The sequence below is a fragment of the Styela clava genome, chromosome 6, assembly GCF_964204865.1.
Source record: "Styela clava chromosome 6, kaStyClav1.hap1.2, whole genome shotgun sequence".
NCBI classification, from domain to species: Eukaryota; Metazoa; Chordata; class Ascidiacea; order Stolidobranchia; family Styelidae; genus Styela; species Styela clava.
In genome coordinates, this window is record NC_135255.1 from 21,498,176 (window position 1) to 21,518,613 (window position 20,438).

General features: G+C 39.9%; 4 protein-coding genes across 4 annotated transcripts; 3 read left to right on the top strand and 1 right to left on the bottom strand.

Moving 5' to 3' along the window:
• The first annotated feature begins 600 nt into the window (after positions 1 to 600).
• On the top strand, positions 601 to 1,230 carry LOC144424262 (uncharacterized). Its single transcript, XM_078113389.1, has one exon. The coding sequence runs from the start codon at positions 601 to 603 to the stop codon at positions 1,228 to 1,230; it is 630 nt and encodes a 209-aa protein (XP_077969515.1).
• Positions 1,231 to 2,051: 821 nt separating this feature from the next.
• LOC144424263 (uncharacterized) lies at positions 2,052 to 2,945 on the top strand. Its single transcript, XM_078113390.1, has one exon. It carries the CDS (start codon positions 2,052 to 2,054, stop codon positions 2,943 to 2,945), a length of 894 nt encoding a protein of 297 aa, XP_077969516.1.
• Positions 2,946 to 4,540: 1,595 nt separating this feature from the next.
• Positions 4,541 to 5,893, top strand: LOC144424264 (uncharacterized). Its single transcript, XM_078113391.1, has one exon. It carries the CDS (start codon positions 4,541 to 4,543, stop codon positions 5,891 to 5,893), a length of 1,353 nt encoding a protein of 450 aa, XP_077969517.1.
• A 2,008-nt stretch (positions 5,894 to 7,901) lies between these two features.
• LOC120326644 (E3 SUMO-protein ligase ZBED1-like) lies at positions 7,902 to 19,289 on the bottom strand. Its single transcript, XM_078114012.1, has 4 exons — positions 19,010 to 19,289; positions 8,943 to 9,241; positions 8,498 to 8,779; positions 7,902 to 8,420 (listed from the first exon to the last, which is right to left on the bottom strand). Exons 1-4 carry the CDS (start codon positions 19,044 to 19,046, stop codon positions 7,956 to 7,958), a joined length of 1,083 nt encoding a protein of 360 aa, XP_077970138.1. The 5' UTR covers positions 19,047 to 19,289; the 3' UTR covers positions 7,902 to 7,955.
• Between the last annotated feature and the right edge of the window lie 1,149 nt (positions 19,290 to 20,438).

Below are 20,438 nucleotides of genomic sequence, written 5' to 3' on the forward strand. Positions count from 1 at the left end.
AAGCTGCTTTCGAAGAAGGCGTTCGGAGCGTGATATCTGAAGTTGAAGGTATGATCGATGAAATTGATAGTTACATCGACCGCGAACCTGGAACATCGTGCGTGGCACCTGACGAAAAGAACTCTAATGTTTCAAGCGGAAGTCTGAAAGATAACAATCAGCCAGCTCTGGCCCGACAGCCGAATGGTGAAATGGGGGCGGCGATTGACCAACTTCAAGAGTCCAGCTTGGCGGAGAACGTAACCCACGAACCACAAAGACGAGAACACGATGATCGTCGAGAGACACCATCTCTCCCAAAGAGTAGCTTTATGAACACCAGGTTCAATGACTCTGACGAACGCGATATGTTAGAATTAACTCGAAGAAAAAGTGCCCGCTTTGAACCGGAGACTTTTACTACGACAGATACACGTCGTGAATATACGATTTCTTACACTTCAAGACATTATCAAAATCCTTCACCAGCAAACCAGATGCCATTGCCAGACCAGTCGGTAGATCGATAATCTCCAACCAAATCAAGCAGGATCTAGAACGGTAAATGATAAAATTTCTCTAGCTGAGCAAACGTGTTTATCTTTGAGTTTAAATTCTAAAATGTGGGCTGAGCATCATTTGCCGCCGGTCCAAATAAGTCCGTTTGATGGTAGCGCTATAAATTGGCCTAATTTCATTGAATTGTTTTATGAAAATGTGCATTCACGGTTGGACGACGATGGTCAACGCATGGTGAGATTGTCCTCATATTTGTCGGGTTCGGCGAAGCGTCGCGTTGAGGGATTAGGTACCGCCGGCAGTCATTACATACTGGTTTTGAAAGAATTGAAACGCCGCTACGGACAGTCTGTATTTATTGCACGGGCCGTGCTTGACCGTGTTGTGAACGGTAAGCGTATTTCGCCTCTCTCGGCCGATAGATTACTTAATTTTCACTCAGACGTGCGTGACTGCATGGTGAATCTAAAAAAGATGTGTTTTTTGGCTGACATCAGTAGTGTCGAGAATGTAAGGAGAGTTTCAAACAGGATTCCTCAAGAACTGAATTCGAGTTGGAATAAATTTGTTGTGGGTTTTATTCACGAAAACTCTAATCCGACATTAATAGACTTTGAGCAATGGTTGTGGGAAAGAACTGAGGAAATCGCCAATCCTTTTTCTCCTGATGTTACTTGCAATGTCACCAATAGAGTTGACAATGAGAGGCCCAAAACCGGTCGTCGCCAGTAAATTACGTCACCATTTTCAACGTTAACAAATTCGGAATCCGTTAATGCCTCATGCAGTGACGCACTACGTTGTCAATTCTGCAATGCTGGCCATTCTTTAAGAAGTTGTGATGTGTTTTACGGTGCAACCGATGACGTAAAACGTAATTTTGTTGTAGAGTACAGACTTTGCTTTAAATGTCTTGAACCGGGCCATCGTGCATTTATGTGTAGATGTGATGTCAAGTGTAGTATATGCAGTGGGAAACATCATAAATGTATTCATGGAATTCGCATGTTTGAAAGCGTCCCAAGACCAACAAACCGATAGGGCGTAAACAATGCAATGTCGGTAACTACGAGGGTTCAATTTCAGTTGCTACCTGTATTGGTTAGAGAAGCTAATGGACGCTCCGAATATACCGTTGCTTTGCTCGATTCGGCAAGTCAGGTTTCTCTCATTCATCCTAAACTTAAAACTAAATTGGATTTGCGTGGATGTCGTAAAAAGCTTATGTTAACCACCCTGGCGGGAACTGGGATTTCATATGATTCAGAAGCGGTTGGATGTTTTGTACGTGAAAAATTAAATCCCGATGGCAAAGAACTAGCTTTAAAATCAGTTTTCGTATGTGACAATAGAATTCCCCACCCTGAAAGACGTCAAACGGGTCTATTGCTATTAGAACGCCACTTGGGTGGACTTTGCTAGGTGCAAACAAACGCGCTGGTGAAGTCGACCTAATTCAGGCCAACTGTCATTTATTACACGACGATTACAATATCTTGCAAGAACAAGTTAAGCAGTTTTGGAGTACGGACGCGATAGGAATGGTTTACAACATGAAGCGAGCCGAATCAGTGGAAGATCGCGTGGCTGCGGATATGATTAGAGCTAAAACGTCCATTGTTGATGGGCATCATCAAGTTGGCTTTTTGTGGCGTCACGATGCTTCCATTATGCCGGAGAACAGTCTTATTGCCCGCACTAGATTTAAAAATCTGAAATATCGACTTTTGAAAAATGACTGCCTGAGAGACATGTACTGCACGTCCATGAGGAAAAATATCGAACGTGGCTGGGTGCGAAAACTGACCGATAAAGAACGGGATACTTTGGGTCCTCGAACTTGGTATCTGCCCCATCATGGAGTTCAGAATCCGAATAAACCCGGCAAGATAAGAATAGTTTTTGACGCCGCTGCTACATATTGTGGAATTAGTTTAAATAGTCAGATATATTCGGGACATGATCTTATTAATAATTTAATTGGTGTTTTACTGCGATTCAGAGAAAGACCTGTTGCATTGAACGCTGATATTGAAGCCATGTATCATATGGTGCGTCTACCGCAGTCAGACACCGATTCAGTTAGATTTTTCTGGCTAGAAGATCTAACATCAACATCCCCACCTGATGTATATCAGTTTTTAGTAAGGATTTTTGGTGCGGTCGACTCGCCATATGTTGCAAATTACTGCCTTAAACAAACCGCGCTTGACAATACCAGCCAATTTTCAACGGAAGCAGTAGAAACTGTTCTCAGGGATCTTTACGTAGATGATCTGCTTTCATCAAAATGGAATGATGACTCCACTTTTTCCGTCGCACAAGAAATTTCTAATATGTTAGCAAGTAGGGGTTTTCGATTGACAAAATGGCTTTCAAATTTCAAAACATTATTGTCGAAATTTAACACAGAGGAGAGGATCGTCTTAATCCTGATGTTGATCTAGATCAGGGGCGGCCAACCTATGGCGCATGCGCCAAACGTGGCGCATTGCATGATTGGAGGTGGCGCATTGCATCTTTAACAGGAAAATAAATGAAGTTCAAATATTGATACTAAAGGCCTGTTGTCACAATATTACGCCTAACTTTACTTCTTAATCGTACCTTTTTCTCTTCGTTGTTAAAAACAGATTTATTGCGTAATGCTCATAAGACAGAATGCGTTTTTCTCCTACTTTCAGGAAGGCTGTAGTTTTTATTTGAAGCATGGCGTTACAATGATTCCCTGTTTTGTAATCAATCGTAATCTGTTTATCGTAAATTGCTCGAATTTTTGCGTGGATACGAGAATTTTCGTTGAGTTAACTATATATATGAGGCTGTCATTGAAATTTATTCATTCCGTGTTTAATTCAGTGATTCGGTAATTCTCTAAATGAGTGGTTTTCTGTAAACTTAATTGGTAAAGTTTCTTCTTGTGTGTGTAAAGGCGTGTATTAAAGGTTGATTTTTGTTTGTAAACATTTGCGGTTGTGTACTTTTCAAGACTTAAGCTTTGCTTTTATATATTTTGTTACCCAACACAGTGCGAAAGAAAATGAACAAAAGAAAGGCGGAAACTGATAGTAAGCGTGAATTTAATGAACAATGGGAAAATGAGTTGTTATTTATTGCAGGTCCGTCAGGAAAACCGTTGTGCATTGTTTGTGAAAAAAACTCTTTCAAAAATAGAACTCCAAGAATAAAAAAACTGGCGAAAGTAAAACAGCAGCAAAAGTCTCACAAAGGCGGTACTTAAATAAAATTGATCAGTTTTATTTATTATACTTCCTTGCTTAATTTCTATTCATGTGAAGTTGTAAATTGTAAAAACTACATATACGTGTGTATATATGTGTGTGTATTATAAATTTATATAATTTCAACAAGAAGCGGGCATTAGGAGTGGGAATACAAGATATTTACGGCGCATCTGAAACATTATGTTTAAAACGTGGCGCATGGTATGTGAAAGGTTGGCCACCCCTGATCTAGATTTTGATTGTTTGCCCGTTTCTAAGGCGTTGGGACTTCACTGGACCCTTAACGACGATGATTTCTTCTTTATTTACAATTCGTTGGCAAAACCTGTTACAAAAAGAGAGGCGCTAAGCGCGACGGCATCGGTTTTTGATCATCTCGGAATTTTAGCCCCTATTATTTTAACTGAAAAACTACTTATACGGGAGTTCTGGAGAGATGACTTGAAATGGGACGAAAATTTTGATGACCGTAGGAAGAATACTTGGGCGACTGGACCGAATCGTTAAAACAATTGACTAATTTTCGTGTGCCTAGACAATATTTAGGAGTCTCGAAAACCGACGCCACTTATGAGCTCCACTTGTTTCGCGACGCGTCTGAACAAGCTTATGGTTCCGTAGCTTACTTGCGTGCCAAGATAGGCCAGTGTGTGAATTGTAGTTTTTTGATGGCCAAATCAAGAGTCTCCCCGATGAAACATATGTCCGTTCCCAGACTAGAGCTGCAAAGTGCCTTATTACCCGCGCGTCTGCTGAAATTTCTGCGCAAGTCTTTAACCCTGCCCATCACATGCGAAATGTTGTGGTCAGATTCTACGTGTGTTCTGAGATATCTCAGAAACACTAAAACAAGATTCAAAACATTTGTTGCAAATGGACTGCGTGAAATTCTTGACTACACTGAACCTGCGCAGTGGCGTTATGTCAATACCCAAAATAATCCAGCGGATTGTTGTACGAGAGTCATGCCCATGAACAAATTCATCGAAAGCGATAACGTGTGGATAAGCGGACCAAAGTTTTTATTGTTGCCTGAATCATCGTGGCCCCAACAGCCGGTATTAGGAGCAATTAACAATCGTGATTGCGAAGTTCGCGGAAAGGTCTGTTTTACAGTTACGTGGCCGGAAATCCATAAATACGAATTTCTGAATGACAAAATCCGCATCGACAACTTAATCAGGGTGGAAATGTTTTCCACATGGTACTCGTTATGCAAGCGGACAGCTATGGTAATTGCAGTCGCGGATGTGTTTCGAAGAAAGACCAAAATCTTAGAGCTTCGTCCGAAACTTTTAGAACTGAGTGGCATGATGTGGATAATAGCGGCCCAGCGAGAGCATTTCGCAGAAGAAATCAATGCTTTGAAATCGGATAAATTACTCTCGTGCAGGTCACCGTTATTGTCGTTGACACCTTTTTTCGATGGAGTCTTCTTGCGTGCAAATGGTCGCTTACAAGAGTCACCTGAGCCGCTTGAAACGATGCATCCAATAATATTGCCATACAGTAGCACTAAGTGTAAAGATAGTTGTTCTTGTCGTGTGTCTTGGCTTCTGATGTGCGCAGCTCATTGTCGATTAGCGCATTCTGGCCCAGATGCAATGTTAGCGTCGATCCGGCAAATATTCTGGCCATTGAAGGGTCGCAAACTTGCCAGTCGCGCAATAAAGAATTGTTGTCCGTGTCGGAAACGCTCAGCTCGCCCTCAACCGCCCCTTATGGCAAACTTGCCCGAGGTTCGTCTGACGGAGGCGAGGCCATTTTTGAACAGTGGGATAGATTACTTTGGTTCACTGTACGTGAAACGAGGACGGTCCACTGAAAAGAGATGGGGATGTATTTTCACTTGTTTATCGTGTAGAGCAGTGCATTTGGAATTGGCCTGGTCAATGGAAACTGATTCTTTCATATGCGCTCTTAGAAGGTTTACAGCAATCCGAGGCCCCGTGAAAGGAATATGGAGTGACAACGGGTCCAATTTCGTTGGCGCTTCAAGAGAATTACGGCAATTAATTTCTGATCTGGATCAAACTCGCATTACCAACGAATGTTTGAAGAAAGGCATTGATTGGAATTTTTTGCCACCTATGCCCCTTATTTCGGGGGCATCTGGGAGCGGCTCGTCAAGAGTGCAAAGCGTACTTTGAAGGCAGTCCTTGGTAACCTATGTGTAACGGACGAAGTATTAACGGCTGCGTTCGCTGAAATTTCCGATATTATGAACAGCCGTCTTTTAACTCATATTGGGGACAACGTACGTGATCGAGCACCCCTCACGCCCAATTGTCTAATACTTAGGCATACTGACGCAAATACACCTTTGGATACGGATTGTACATCAACAGCGCATCGGAGAAGATGGAGACAAACCGAAGCAATCTCGAATCAGTTCTGGAAGCGATGGCGGCGAGAGTATCTACCAATGCCGATGACTCGAACAAAGTGGCTGAAAGATCATAGGAATTTATCGATAGATGATATCGTAATTGTTGTAGATGACGGCGCGCCAAGAGGAAGTTGGCTACTAGGAAGAGTTGTCAAAGTTTTCCCTGGAAAAGATAACCGGGTGCGTGTCGCAACCGTTAAAACAACGAATGGGGATATAACCAGACCTGTGACGAAACTATGCCTCCTGGAAAATGAATAACCCCTTGAAGGGTTATTGTGGGCGGCTGTGTCGGCGATAGAAGTTTCTTTTCAGTTGATTATATTTTGAACGCTGTTCTTCCTTGTGTTCCGACCGGCTAATTTTTATCGATAATTGCTTTTGTGTTTTGACGCGATTTTCGCGGGCTTTACTGCACCTGACGTGTCACGCGTGGCTCTTGCATCTCGACTTTACGCGTCGTGGGACGTTCTTGTTTAATCTTGTTATGGTGTCAGTGGTGTGGTTTCGCATAACCGCTTTACTGACTTAGCGTGTGGGTGGCATTTGGTCTCGTCAGGTAGAACTGTGGTGAGGGTATCGTAACCGGGGCCCCATATGACCATCGTCGTCATTTATTGCTTTAATTGTTCATGTATTTTTATATTTCATTCTGCTTTCATTTCATAACTGCTTTCTAAATTTAGTTGCTATTATATTCTAATAACGTGATCGTTCACGTTACCTGTCAGTTTCTTGTCGATTTAGGCCTTTGGAGCGTTATCATATGTAAGTTTATTTTCTATTAACTTTCTGGTCTGGTTATGCATTTTCGTTCCGCCCTCATCTTGTGATTGTTTATTGATTATTTCACTTTATTTACAGTCAACCGTTTTACAATAAACGCGTATGACATGGAACATCTGTGTGCCTAAATCTGACACCCATAAAATAGTCTAACAGATAATAATAACAAAGATTCGAACTATATATGTTATTGGAAGAAAACAATAAATACGTCAGAGAAAAACCTGGTGTTCCCAGGATTCTCGCGTTTTCGCAACTACAAAAAAAAGACGACTCCGTGCACTAGTATTCTAGGTAACTATGGCAATAGCGTCTTGAGGCATAGTCACAATGGTACCATTGTGAGGCGACAATTACTACGTTTACATGTACACGATAATCGTTACAGCAAAAAACGTTCCCAAATCGTATTTCAGACAATCGAACGCAAAAATTTGTCTCGAGTTTACATGGACACTATTGAATTTCGATCCGGTTAAAAAAACTCCCGCGCAACCAAGCTATCGTATTTGACATGGAATTTGTTTGCCATTTTTACGTTTTACTCCTCCTTTCGAATTCGTTTAAACGACCAGATAAAATTTTATTTATGTATATATTTAGCCAAAATATTGAGGTTTTTAAGTAGTTATCTTCAACACTTCAAGTGCTTATCTTTTAAGAATAACATGACAACTAGGGTTGCCACTTCCGGATACATTTTTTTTCGAATCGAATCTCGAATCGAAAATTTTCGAATCGAATCTTTCCGAATCTGATTCCGGAAATATTTTTTTTTTTTTTTCATCGCTATAAAATTACCCAAACTGCGTCACCTCTAATGCTGACATGGCACCCAAACAATACACTATTACAGCAAAAACAAAATGCCAGTGGAAAATGAAATATAATCTGTTATCTGAAAACAAATTCCAAAATAACATGCAAAACTTCAAATCGTGCCTAAAATATCATTCCCCCCCCCCCCCCCCCCGTCAGAACCTGCGATATTGTGTGTCAAGTTCGCGAAAAAGGCAAAATTTGAAGAAGATATTGTTTCACTCCAACAATTTCTTATTGCAGTAGAGAAAATTGAGTTCATTAACATGGGCACTCGTTAGTCGTGATCTCAACTGTGAAACAGTCAGTCCAGCAGAAGAAAAAGCCCTTTCTGAAGCAGCCGAGGTTGCAGGTACACTCAGATACTTCACTGCCATTCTCTTGAGCAAAGGGGCACGGGCTCCATTGTTATCCCACCAGGTCAATGGTGCAGGTGGTGACTCTTTATCATCAACGTTTCGTTTTAAGTACCAAGCTATTTCCTCTGACACAATATTTGAACTTTCCGAGTCTGAAGAACTGCCAGAGTTCTCTAGGCCTCTCTCAAAAAGTCCATGAATTTCACTAGATGAATTCACGGTTTCCATTTGCTCTTGACTATGATCCATTTGTGGCAGGGGTCCATGACGTGATTCATCCTGAGCCGTAGAAGTATCTGCTTCAGTTTCAACAGCTATCCGCACCTATGAAAAATGTTTCATCAGCATCAGAAATCGAAGTGAGATTAATTTGAAATTAGAACATTCAAAAATTAAATTACCGAGACTCGCATCTGTCTGGTGAAAAATTTGCCCTTGTGAAAGGGATTCAACCAGGTGGACTTGTGGTAAATGCTTACTCCTTCGCTTTGTACTGAAGTTGACATGACATCTGAGAATCTAGTGTGTAACGAACTGAGAATGGTCGAACAGAAGGTCTTTGATGCCGATAGCTGAAGCTCATCGACAAGAAGTTCTTCACACTGACCCACTAAACCTTTTGCAATTGGTAGCAAAGATGACATCGTCACATAATTACTTCCTTCAAGGTGATCAGAGGCTGTCTAAAAATAAGATATTTTATTGCAAATTTTTGGACACTGAATTGTAAACCCAAGGACAAATAACCCTAGTCAATATAATTCAGTTCTCATAAACTATCATTATGATGCAGCAAACACAGAGTTAGTAACCTTTTGAAATAAAATTCTGAGCTTGATTAGTTACCTTGAATGGTTTCAATATGATAGAAATTTCTCTCAGCAAGCTCCAGTGGTTGTCCTTTAGTTCAAGACTGACTGCTGTCGCTCGTGGGACAATTGTTGGATCAGCCAGTACCGAACGAATTATCCACTGGTTTTTCACAAGATTTGCTATCATAGCAAATGTGGAGTTCCACCTGGTTGAAACGTCTATCGGCATCTCAATGTTTTTTATTTCAGTGTCTGCCGACTGAGCATGGCGTCGCAACGCTGTCATGCATTTTGCTGACCTTCTAAAGTGTTGCACTAAGTGCCGCGCAGCACCTGAAATTTAAATTTTTATACATAAATACATCCAGTGAACATATTCTGACAAAAAGTGTTTCATTTAAATAGCATATGATTTCAAACTATCCATTTGTAGGCGTTCCATAGATTTATCAGGCTTTCCCCTTATTTAGCATCACACACAGCCTCACTTACCTAGTGCCCTTGCTATTTCTGTATTTTTGATGGCATCTTTGATACACAGCTGGAGGGTGTGAGCAGCGCAACGAATGTGATGCCAGCCATGTTCAGTTTGTAAAATTTTACATGCAGAAACAACATTCGCCCCATTGTCTGTTACTATAGCAAATATGGAGGAAGGGGGGATAGAAAAATCATTCAGTACATATAGGATGTAACTTTTCAAGTTTATACCAGTTTGGTCCCCAACTATTTGTGTAGTGGACAATACATAGTTCTGTAGTTCTCCTGCCATGACAAAAGGTGCTGTAACAGTTATATAAGCTTCCATCCGGATGCTTGTCCATGCATCTGTTGTGATAGATATCACATTTTGTTCTTTTAAAATAGACATGAGTTTGCATTTATACTGCGAATATGTAGATCCAATCTGTTTTCCAAAAAAAGTTCTTCCAGGCATCTCGTATCCCGGCTCAAGATTTGATATTAAATTTCTGAAATGCTCTCCCTCTACGATATTGATCGGCCTCATGTCCCCTATTATAACATTGACTATTAATTTGTCTATATGATTCTGTCTTTGTCTGCTAATGGACTTTGATTTAAAAAAGGTTTCAAGTTTTTTCTGTTTTGTTCCACTTCCACTGCCTTCTGTCACTTGGCTCGCTGTTAAACTGAAAATAAAATGTATAAAATATAAACAGCAGCTACATAATCTTGTACACATTTAGTAAAATTTTCTGCTGGCTTGACCTGCTTTATTGATTAGACAGTATGAAATATGGTGGACAATTGCCTCTGACATAAATTTGCCGGACAACACTAAAAGGCTGAAGGAAGAAACGGATGAAGTGGAGGGAAAACGGAAGTTGAAGTGTTCCCAAAGGTGAAAAATTGAACAACACTAAAAGGCTGAACACTAAATGGAAGAAGTGGATGAAATTTCTTCCGGCGAATAATGAGGTGGTTGAAGTCACTAAAAAGATGAACACTAAAACGAAGAAGTGGATGAAATTTCTTCCGACGGGTAGTTAGGTGACTGAAGTCACTAAAAAGCTGAACACTAAAAGGAAGAAGTGGATGAAATTTCTTCCGGCGAATAATGAGGTGGTTGAAGTCACTAAAAAGATGAACACTAAAACGAAGAAGTGGATGAAATTTCTTCCGACGGGTAGTTAGGTGGCTGAAGTCACTAAAAAGCTGAACACTAAAAGGAAGAAGTGGACGAAATTTCTTCCGGCGAATAATGAGGTGGCTGAAGTCACTAAAAAGCTGAACACTAAAAGGAAGAAGTGGATGACATTTTTTCCGACGAATAATGAGGTGGCTGAAGTCACTAAAAAGCTGAACACTAAAAGGAAGAAGTGGATGACATTTTTTCCGACGAATAATGAGGTGGTTGAAGTCACTAAAAAGCTGAACACTAAAAGGAAGAAGTGGATGAAATTTCTTCCGGCGAATAATGAGGTGGTTGAAGTTACTAAAAACATGAACACTAAAAGGAAGAAGTGGATGAAATTTCTTCCGACGGGTAGTTAGGTGGCTGAAGTCACTAAAAAGCTGAACACTAAAAGGAAGAAGTGGATGAAATTTCTTCCGGCGAATAATGAGGTGGTTGAAGTCACTAAAAAGCTGAACACTAAAAGGAAGAGGGGGATGAAATTTTTTCCGACGAATAATGAGGTGGTTGAAGTCACTAAAAAGATGAACACTAAAACGAAGGAGTGGATGAAATTTCTTCCGACGGGTAGTTAGGTGGCTGAAGTCACTAAGAAGCTGAACACTAAAAGGAAGAAGTGGATGAAATTTCTTCCGACGGGTAGTTAGGTGGCTGAAGTCACTAAAAAGCTGAACACTAACTAAAAGGAAGAGGGGGATGAAATTTTTTCCGACGAATAATGAGGTGGTTGAAGTCACTAATAAGATGAACACTAAAACGAAGAAGTGGATGAAATTTCTTCCGGCGAATAATGAGGTGGCTGAAGTCACTAATAATCTGAACACTAAAAGGAAGAAGTGGATGAAATTTCTTCCGACGGGTAGTTAGGTGGTTGAAGTCACTAAAAAGCTGATGAAATGTTTGCCGACGAATAATGAGGTGGTTGAAGTCACTAAAAAGCTGAACACTAAAAGGAAGAAGTGGATGAAATTTCTTCCGACGAATAATGAGGTGGTTGAAGTCATTAAAAAGCTGAACACTAAATGGAAGAAGTGGATGAAATTTTTTCCGACGGATAATGAGGTGGTTGAAGTCACTAAAAAGCTGAACACTAAATGGAAGAAGTGGATGAAATTTCTTCCGACGGCTGGTGAGGTGGATAAAGTCACTAAAAAGCTGAACACTAAAAGGAAGAAGTGGATGAAATTTCTTCCGAAGGATAGTGAAGGATACTTGAAAATTTAATATATTAGGAATTGGGTAATTCTAATGTTTGTTCTGTTCGTATTTATGAGACAATGTCCTCGTGGATTCGTTTTTTGTTAATTTTTTATATGTTATGCTCAGTTCGAGCCTGGCGAATATTGAAGACCATGACATTCTCGTTATATTCTTTTAAATTTTGATGTAATGTGCAAACAAATTACTATATATATATTCATATCTAGCTGTTCCTGCCGTATAAATGGGTATGTTGCGCCACAATGGGTGGTTACGGCGAGGCATGTTTTGCAAATAGATATCTTGTTTTTGAAGACGCGTGAAGCTGATTTTGTTATCAAATCAATTTTTCCAATTAACAAACCTTGTAATTTATAATATGTTTGTAGTCCACCTCAAAATGCTTCTGAGGCTTACCAGTGGCCCATGGCCCATTGGTTGAGAACCAGTGGTCTAACAGGACTTCGATTTGACTAATACATCATTATTCAAAGTCTTCGTGCGTGAAGAAGATCGGGCTAAAAAATTCCAGCCCGACCCGACTCCGGCCCGTGGGTATTAAACCCGAGCCCGACTAATTAACTGGATTTGCAGGCCCGACCCGACCCGGGTCCGTGGGTATTGAAACCCGACCCGACTAATTAACTGGATTTGCAGGCCCGACCCGGGCCCGTGGGTAATAAAACCCGACCCGACCCTAGCCCGACTAATTAACTGAATTTGCAGGCCCGACCCGAGCCCGACTAATTAAATGGATTTGCAGGCCCGACCCGACTAACTAACTGGCTTTGCAGGCCCGACAAATTAACTGGATTCGCAGGCCCGAAATTTCATATTTTATTTAGGAGTTCTTCGAATTGTCATTGCAAGAGGTTAGTACAGTATAGGGAAATGCTTGGACATATTTCTTCTTTTGTGAGCTCTATAATCTGCACATTCATTTGACAATGCGGGGCTAATGGATAGAGGGTAGCTAAAGGTTTTACTGGGCAAACTAAGAAATTCCCTAGCGACACACATATTATCATCAAGAGGCATTCAAAAACGTGTCAAATGTCCCGCTGCACTTGTGCGGCACATTAAATTAAACGAGGTATGCCGTTAAAAAGCAATCAATATGCATCATCATCCAAAGAACTACGAAACTTTAAATTTCGAAATTTAATATTTATGAAATCGGAACCACTCTGAAAAATAGTTTTTAATAAACATATATTTACTTATAAAAAATCCAGCGATATATAAGCCCGACCCGAACGTAATGATTGTCATTTCAGGCCCGACCCGAACGTAATGATTGACAAATCAGGCCCGACCCGACCCTAACGCAATGATTGACATTTCAGGCCCGACCCGAACCTAATGATTGACAAATCAGGCCCGACCCGACCCGAACGCAATTATTGACTTTTCAGGCCCGGCCTGACCCAACCCGAACGCAATGTTTGACATGTTAGGCCCGGCCCGAACGTAATGATTAACCATATAGGCCCGACCCGAACGCAATGCTTGATATTTCAGGCCCGACCCGACCCGAAATATCGGGTCGGGTCGGGCTGGGGCTAGTCGGGTAACTCATGGTATATAAAAATATATCGCAGTAATCTGCAAACATGAAATGCATGGTAATATAGTCATGTTGTAGATAACAGTTATTCCATTGTTTATTGTATGCAAATTCCTTCATATACTATAGATCAGTGATTTTCAACCGGTGTTCTGCGGAACACTGGTGTTCCGCGAGAGACCTCCGGGTGTTCGGCGGAAATTTTTTCAGTATTATGACGTCATAACTGGTATTTAACCGTCCGATGGATTTATATAAATTTCACAAAGCGCGGTTCACAAGCGCTTCCAATCTTGCTATCATTTTCCACTACCTATCTTTGCGAAATGAGCTTTTTAAGCATGGCCGGTCTAGGGCTGGGCAAAATATTCGAATAGCGAATACAATATTAAAATATTCGAATGCCATTTTACTATTCGTATGTACAATACCACGTAATCTGTACCGCTTTGCTTGGGCACGGAATTCACGCCGGTAAATCGATCGCTTGGATTACGCGAGAATTCACCCTCGGTTCCACTGTTATTTTGCAAAAAGCGTGCCGACACTAGTCCGTAAATGTAGAAACGTCAACCCAAATGAGATATCTAAAATAAAGTTACCAGATTTTAAAGATATTATTAGCCTCCGCATGCATGACCCGAATAGAAAATCATTTTCGGAAATTAAGAGTTACAAAGACGTTTTCGATACATGGTGAAAACGGCAATTTTAGGTCGTCAGAAAATTCGAGTTATATAATTGGTACTCCTGTAATATGCGAACCAAGACGTTGGACACCAGAACGTAGTATGTGTACCAGGTTAGGCCAAAATTTTGTTCCAATTTTCCTCATTTTAGTTCTGTTACGAGTTCGGGGACTAGCCAGGTGACTCCTATAGTATTTGTACCTGAAGTTGTGGCCTGACCCTAACTTGGTACGCATACTACGTTTGTGTGTCCGCCATCTTGGTTCACATACCACGGGAGTACCATATAAATAGCATAGATTTGAAAATGGCGAGTCAGAGTTTTGAAAAGCCGGTATAAAAACTTATAACCAGATAAGAAATGACAGGCCATACTTTCTTTTAATGGACTTTCTAATAGCTCGGCGTGTATTTTTAGTGATCCATTTCATCCTTGACCAAAATCCTTGTTTCAAAAATGTGAACATTATACTCGACCATGGATGGAGTCATCATCGGAATTGATTACATTCGTTGCATTTTGAAGCTTTTCTTGCAGTATTATTTAGGGCGTTGCATCATCAAAATCGTCAAGTGGAGTGTTGAATTTGAAAATCCCGTAAATAAATTTATGAATTTCTCGGTAACGATATTAGCTATGATAATGGTCGGGGTATTGATTTGTTGTAAAATAAATGGCGACTTGAGGTGATTAATTATAATTAGCGTCTTCCCTTCTACTAGGTACGAAAAGCACTTGGGCACAAAATTGTTTACAATTTTTTTGTAAATATCGTTCAAGAGTGCTGCCAAACGACAACGTAGAAATACCTTTATTTCAGATTTTAAATCAACATTCTTTATTCACGCAATCACAGCTTCACAGATTTATCTAATCACAGTATAAAATTGATTTATTTCGAAAATAACACTGAGCCTAAGAAAGTCAATTGTCGTCTTAATAATAAATGTGTGCATCCCGTTGACGATAATGATAATATTAATTGCTTAAAACTGGGACGTTCAATTTGCAAACGGCGATAAGTTAGATCAGAGTCGGCGCAAAAGATAAATATCAGAATACAAATAATTTGGCTTTGAAATCACTCCTTGGTGTCATTAAAATCTGTCGCTGATGTGAACTCATAGTTATATCAATAATATGAAACTTCGATCTCCGCCGACCCACAGGAATTAATAGTTGCGCAAAAGAACAAATGGCGGGAATTTGAAAACGTTCAGGGGGACAAAATATCAGCGATTATGACGAAATTAATCAGTAAAAATCGCTTTGTTGCCGAATTTCAATGTTTCTATTAATTTCCAAATCTACCTCCGACGTTCTGGACCCTGCTGCGTATAAAAAATATTCGGTATTGGACTATTCGGTATTTGTTAAGAATATTCGAATTATTTGATTCGGAAAAAATATTCGATTTTGCCCACCCTTTTCTTGGCCGCCATAAGAGTATAAAAAACATGAAAAATTGAGAGTCATCGAGAAAGAGCTGCGTGTTTGTCTCTCTCAATTAAATTCCAGCCAGAATAAAATATTGAAACTTATCGAAACAGGCCCAGATATTACATTAAAATACCATTTCTGTTCCTAGCTCATCGGTAGCTCTGAATCGGAATATGTGTAACGTCTTTTCCAGCTGAAGTTGACAAGCTATTATTAATTTCGTTAATTTATTTTATTCCGAAATGATCGATGTCAGTTAATTGCATAATATAGTTTATTTCCAAAAATCTCATTTGGTGTTCCGTCACAATTTTAGAATAAAAAAAGTGTTCCACGATACAAAAAAGGTTGAAAATCACTGGTGTACGAGGTTAGGGATCAGGTTGTGCGACATCTTGGTGCACGTACTTCAGTAGTACCAATATTTCAATTTCAACGGAGTTTAAATTAAATTTCAATCAAAATTAAATGTTTTCTAGAAGTCGGTATCTGATCGTTTATCAATTCATGTCAAGGCGTACCATAACTTAGTCGCAGAGAAGGTGTGCTGTTGCATATTTTTAACAAAATTGCAACGAACTTTTGGGTATACGATCCATTTAAATTTGCGTGTGATAGAAACTTAGGTCATTCAGTGGAATACTCAACTGACAGATTGAAGGAAATTAATTACCCACACAGCACGTCAGAATCTCGAGTGATGATCAGGGTGTGTTGCGCTGAACATGAAAATGAATGAAGGCAGATCAATAAAAGTAAATAACGAAAAATTCATTTACATTCCCGTCTGGCAATTGGTGTTATTTGGAGTGTTTGTTTTTCTTCGCTAACGTACTTCTTCCTTATAGTGTTTAGTTTTTTAGTGACCTCAGCCACCTCACCACCCGTCGGAAGAAATTCATTCCACTTCTTTCTGTTAGTGTTCAGCTTTTCAGTGACCTCCGCCACCTCATTATTCGTCGGAAGAAATTTCATCCACTTCTTCCTTTTAGCGTTCATCTTTTTAGTGACTTCAACCACCTCATTATTCGTCGGAAGAAATTTCATCCACTTCTTCCTTTTAGCGTTCATCTTTTTAGTGACTTCAACCACCTCATTATTCGTAGGAAGAAATTTCATCCACTTCTTCCTTTTAGTGTTCAGCTTTTTAGTGACTTCAACTATCTCATTTTTCGTCGGAAGAAATTTCATCCACTTCTTCCTTTTAGTGTTCAGATTATTAGTGACTTCAACCACCTCATTATCCGTCGGAGGAAATTTCATCCACTTCTTCCTTTTAGTGTTCAGATTATTAGTGACTTCAACCACCTCATTATTCGTCGGAAGAAATTTCATCCACTTCTTCCTTTTAGTGTTCAGCTTTTTAGTGACTTCAACTATCTCATTTTTCGTCGGAAGAAATTTCATCCACTTCTTCCTTTTAGTGTTCAGATTATTAGTGACTTCAACCACCTCATTATTCGTCGGAAGAAATTTCCTCCACTTCTTTCTTTTAGTGTTCAGCTTTTTAGTGACTTCAACCACCTCATTGTTCGCCGGAAGAAATTTCATCCACTTCTTCGTTTTAGTGTTCATCTTTTCAGTGACTTCAGCCACCTCATTATTCGCCGGAAGAAATTTCATCCACTTCTTCCTTTTAGTGTTCAGCTTTTTAGTGACTTCAGCCACCTAACTACCCGTCGGAAGAAATTTCATCCACTTCTTCCTTTTAGTGTTCAGCTTTTTAGTGACTTCCGCCACCTAACTACCCGTCGGAAGAAATTTCATCCACTTCTTCCTTTTAGTGTTCATCTTTTTAGTAACTTCAACCACCTCATTATTCGCCGGAAGAAATTTCATCCACTTCTTCCTTTTAGTGTTCAGCTTTTTAGTGACTTCAACCACCTCATTATTCGTCGGAAAAAATGTCATCCACTTCTTCCTTTTAGTGTTCAGCTTTTTAGTGACTTCAACTATCTCATTTTTCGTCGGAAGAAATTTCATCCACTTCTTCCTTTTAGTGTTCAGATTATTAGTGACTTCAACCACCTCATTATTCGTCGGAAGAAATTTCATCCACTTCTTCCTTTTAGTGTTCAGATTATTAGTGACTTCAACCACCTCATTATTCGTCGGAAAAAATTTCATCCACTTCTTCCTGTTAGTGTTCAGCTTTTTAGTGACTTCAACTATCTCATTTTTCGTCGGAAGAAATTTCATCCACTTCTTCTTTTTAGTGTTCAGATTATTAGTGACTTCAACCACCTCATTATTCGTCGGAAGAAATTTCATCCACTTCTTTCTTTTAGTGTTCAGCTTTTTAGTGACTTCAACCACCTCATTATTCACCGGAAGAAATTTCATCCACTTCTTCCTTTTAGTGTTCAGCTTTTTAGTGACTTCAGCCACCTAACTACCCGTCGGAAGAAATTTCATCCACTTCTTCCTTTTAGTGTTCATGTTTTTAGTAACTTCAACCACCTCATTATTCGCCGGAAGAAATTTCATCCACTTCTTCCTTTTAGTGTTCATCTTTTTAGTGACTTCAACCACCTCATTATTCGCCGGAGGAAATTTCATCCACTTCTTCCTTTTAGTGTTCAGCTTTTTAGTGACTTCAGCCACCTAACTACCCGTCGGAAGAAATTTCATCCACTTCTTCCTTTTAGTGTTCATCTTTTTAGTAACTTCAACCACCTCATTATTCGCCGGAAGAAATTTCATCCCCTTCTTCCTTTCAGTGTTCAGCGTTTTAGTGACTTCAACCACCTCATTATTCGTCGGAAAAAATGTCATCCACTTCTTCCTTTTAGTGTTCAGCTTTTTAGTGACTTCAGCCACCTAACTACCCGTCGGAAGAAATTTCATCCACTTCTTCCTTTTAGTGTTCAGCTTTTTAGTGACTTCAGCCACCTAACTACCCGTCGGAAGAAATTTCATCCACTTCTTCCTTTTAGTGTTCAGCTTTTTAGTGACTTCAGCCACCTAACTACCCGTCGGAAGAAATTTCATCCACTTCTTCGTTTTAGTGTTCAGCTTTTCAGTGACTTCAGCCACCTAACTACCCGTCGGGGGAAATTTCATCCACTTCTTCCTTTTAGTGTTCATCTTTTTAGTGACTTCAACCACCTCATTATTCGCCGGAAAAAATTTCATCCACTTCTTCCATTTAGTGTTCAGCCTTTTAGTGTTTTTTAATTTTTCACCTTTGGGAACACTTCAACTTCCGTTTTCCCTCCACTTCATCCGTTTCTTCCTTCAGCCTTTTAGTGTTGTCCAAATTTGCCTGACCTGGCTGGGCATCACAACTGTCAACATCGCAACTAATACAATTCTAACTTTTGTATCAGCTTCAAGTTACAAGTATAAAATTATTTCTAATTACTGATTTCTCTATTTATCTTTTCAGTCCTGCCAGTATGTTAGTTTAGCAAATTATTGCTTATTTCATTTCCTAGATGAAACTGTTTTAAGTACCCGAGTTTAAGAACTATAATTCTGTAGTTACGTAAGCCCATATGGCGTTCTGGCTGTAGAAGAATTAATTAAAAAAAAAGGTTTGGCTTACTTTGATGTATGCACTGAATCAGTGTTGATGAATGCATGTCTTCTTCTGAGGTGGTTCAAAAGATTGCCGGTTGACTCGCAGTATGACAACTTCTCTTTACAGAAGTTGCAAATCACATATGAATATCCCTCCTCTTTTGACGGGCGAGAAAAATGTTCCCAGACTAAGGAATTGGGGCGCCGTCCCTGCCGCCTAGGTGTTATTTTTTTAAAGCTACTACTGATATTAGACATTCTGAATAAAAAAAATGCATTGCAAATAGTCATATAATTAAGTTATACTAGTAAGCTACCGATGCCTGGTCGCACATTTTGCAGTCCAATGAGTTTAACAGCAGCGCATGGCACCCTGTCAAGTACCACGTCCCGGTTCTCCTACAATTTGCAATGCAAACTTGTAACAATCAGTCCCCACTCAGTCTTGAACCCAACACCTCAGAAGAACACTGAAAAAACTTGTTGTAATATTCCGCTTTACAACACGACAGAACAATACGGCAATAACACTCGCAAATGGCATACAGAGTTTGTAGACTTCCCCACGCTGAGTTTTACTGTTACCGGTAACAAATATTGATAGATTCCAGGATTAAATAACTAAATACAGAACAGTTAGTAAAGATAACACGCAATAAGTCCCATCCTATCCTAACCTATTGATTCCCAACTAAATAATAACAATAGCAGAAATCTAATAACTCACAAAACGCACACTCAACTAAATCCTAAAGGACCGGCAAAGCAGATGACTGCCGATTGCGCCATCACGGCTCGTCTCGCTCACGCACAACAGAGAGCAATACAAGATACTAACTAAAGAGCAAGGGTCGACGTCGGTCGATTGCAGCAGCCAATAGCGTGCAAGACAAACATATTGCGACATCGCTCAATACTCACTCTCAAATACAATAAAGAAATAAACCAATGTTCAGACCTGTTGAAAATTGTTGTCGTAAAATTACGCATCAAAGAAGCCCGGGCGATATGTGAATTCGACTTTGCGAGCGAGCAAAGAGTTTTGCAGACCACTAGCAGATGTCTCGCTGGTGTGTGTTCCCCACTGCAAAACTAACGCAAAACGAGAGCACTTCGCCGGAAAAAAGAAGGCAAATCACTCTCTAAAATATATCTTTCGTCGTTGAAATGAATGCTAATTTCATCAAACAAAGAACAGTATCCCATTATAAAGCGCAAATTCATTCGAGAGAGATAGCCGGACGAGCGCTTATTTGTTTGCTTTCGAGTGAAATCATATCCGTTCGCATAGCTGGAAGACAACCGCCGTTAATAAAATCGAGAGTCGGCGTTATTTTTTGTAAAGCCACGTTATCGTTTTTCGAATCGCCCGAGTGCGATTCGAAAAGGCAACGATTCGAATCGATTCGATTCGGAAATCCAAATGTGGCATCCCTAATGACAACGTTACATTT

Excerpts from the sequence above, each read along its gene's own strand:
- LOC144424262 (XM_078113389.1), top strand. The coding sequence starts at position 601 with ATGTGGGCTGAGCATCATTTGCCGCCGGTCCAAATAAGTCCGTTTGAT.
- LOC144424263 (XM_078113390.1), top strand. The coding sequence starts at position 2,052 with ATGAAGCGAGCCGAATCAGTGGAAGATCGCGTGGCTGCGGATATGATT.
- LOC144424264 (XM_078113391.1), top strand. The coding sequence starts at position 4,541 with ATGTTGTGGTCAGATTCTACGTGTGTTCTGAGATATCTCAGAAACACT.
- LOC120326644 (XM_078114012.1), bottom strand. The coding sequence starts at position 19,046 with ATGCATTCATCAACACTGATTCAGTGCATACATCAAA. Across the intron at positions 8,780-8,942 it reads TCATATTGAAACCATTCAAG|ACAGCCTCTGATCACCTTGA; the intron begins GTAACTAATCAA and ends TCTTATTTTTAG. Across the intron at positions 8,421-8,497 it reads CCAGACAGATGCGAGTCTCG|GTGCGGATAGCTGTTGAAAC; the intron begins GTAATTTAATTT and ends CATTTTTCATAG.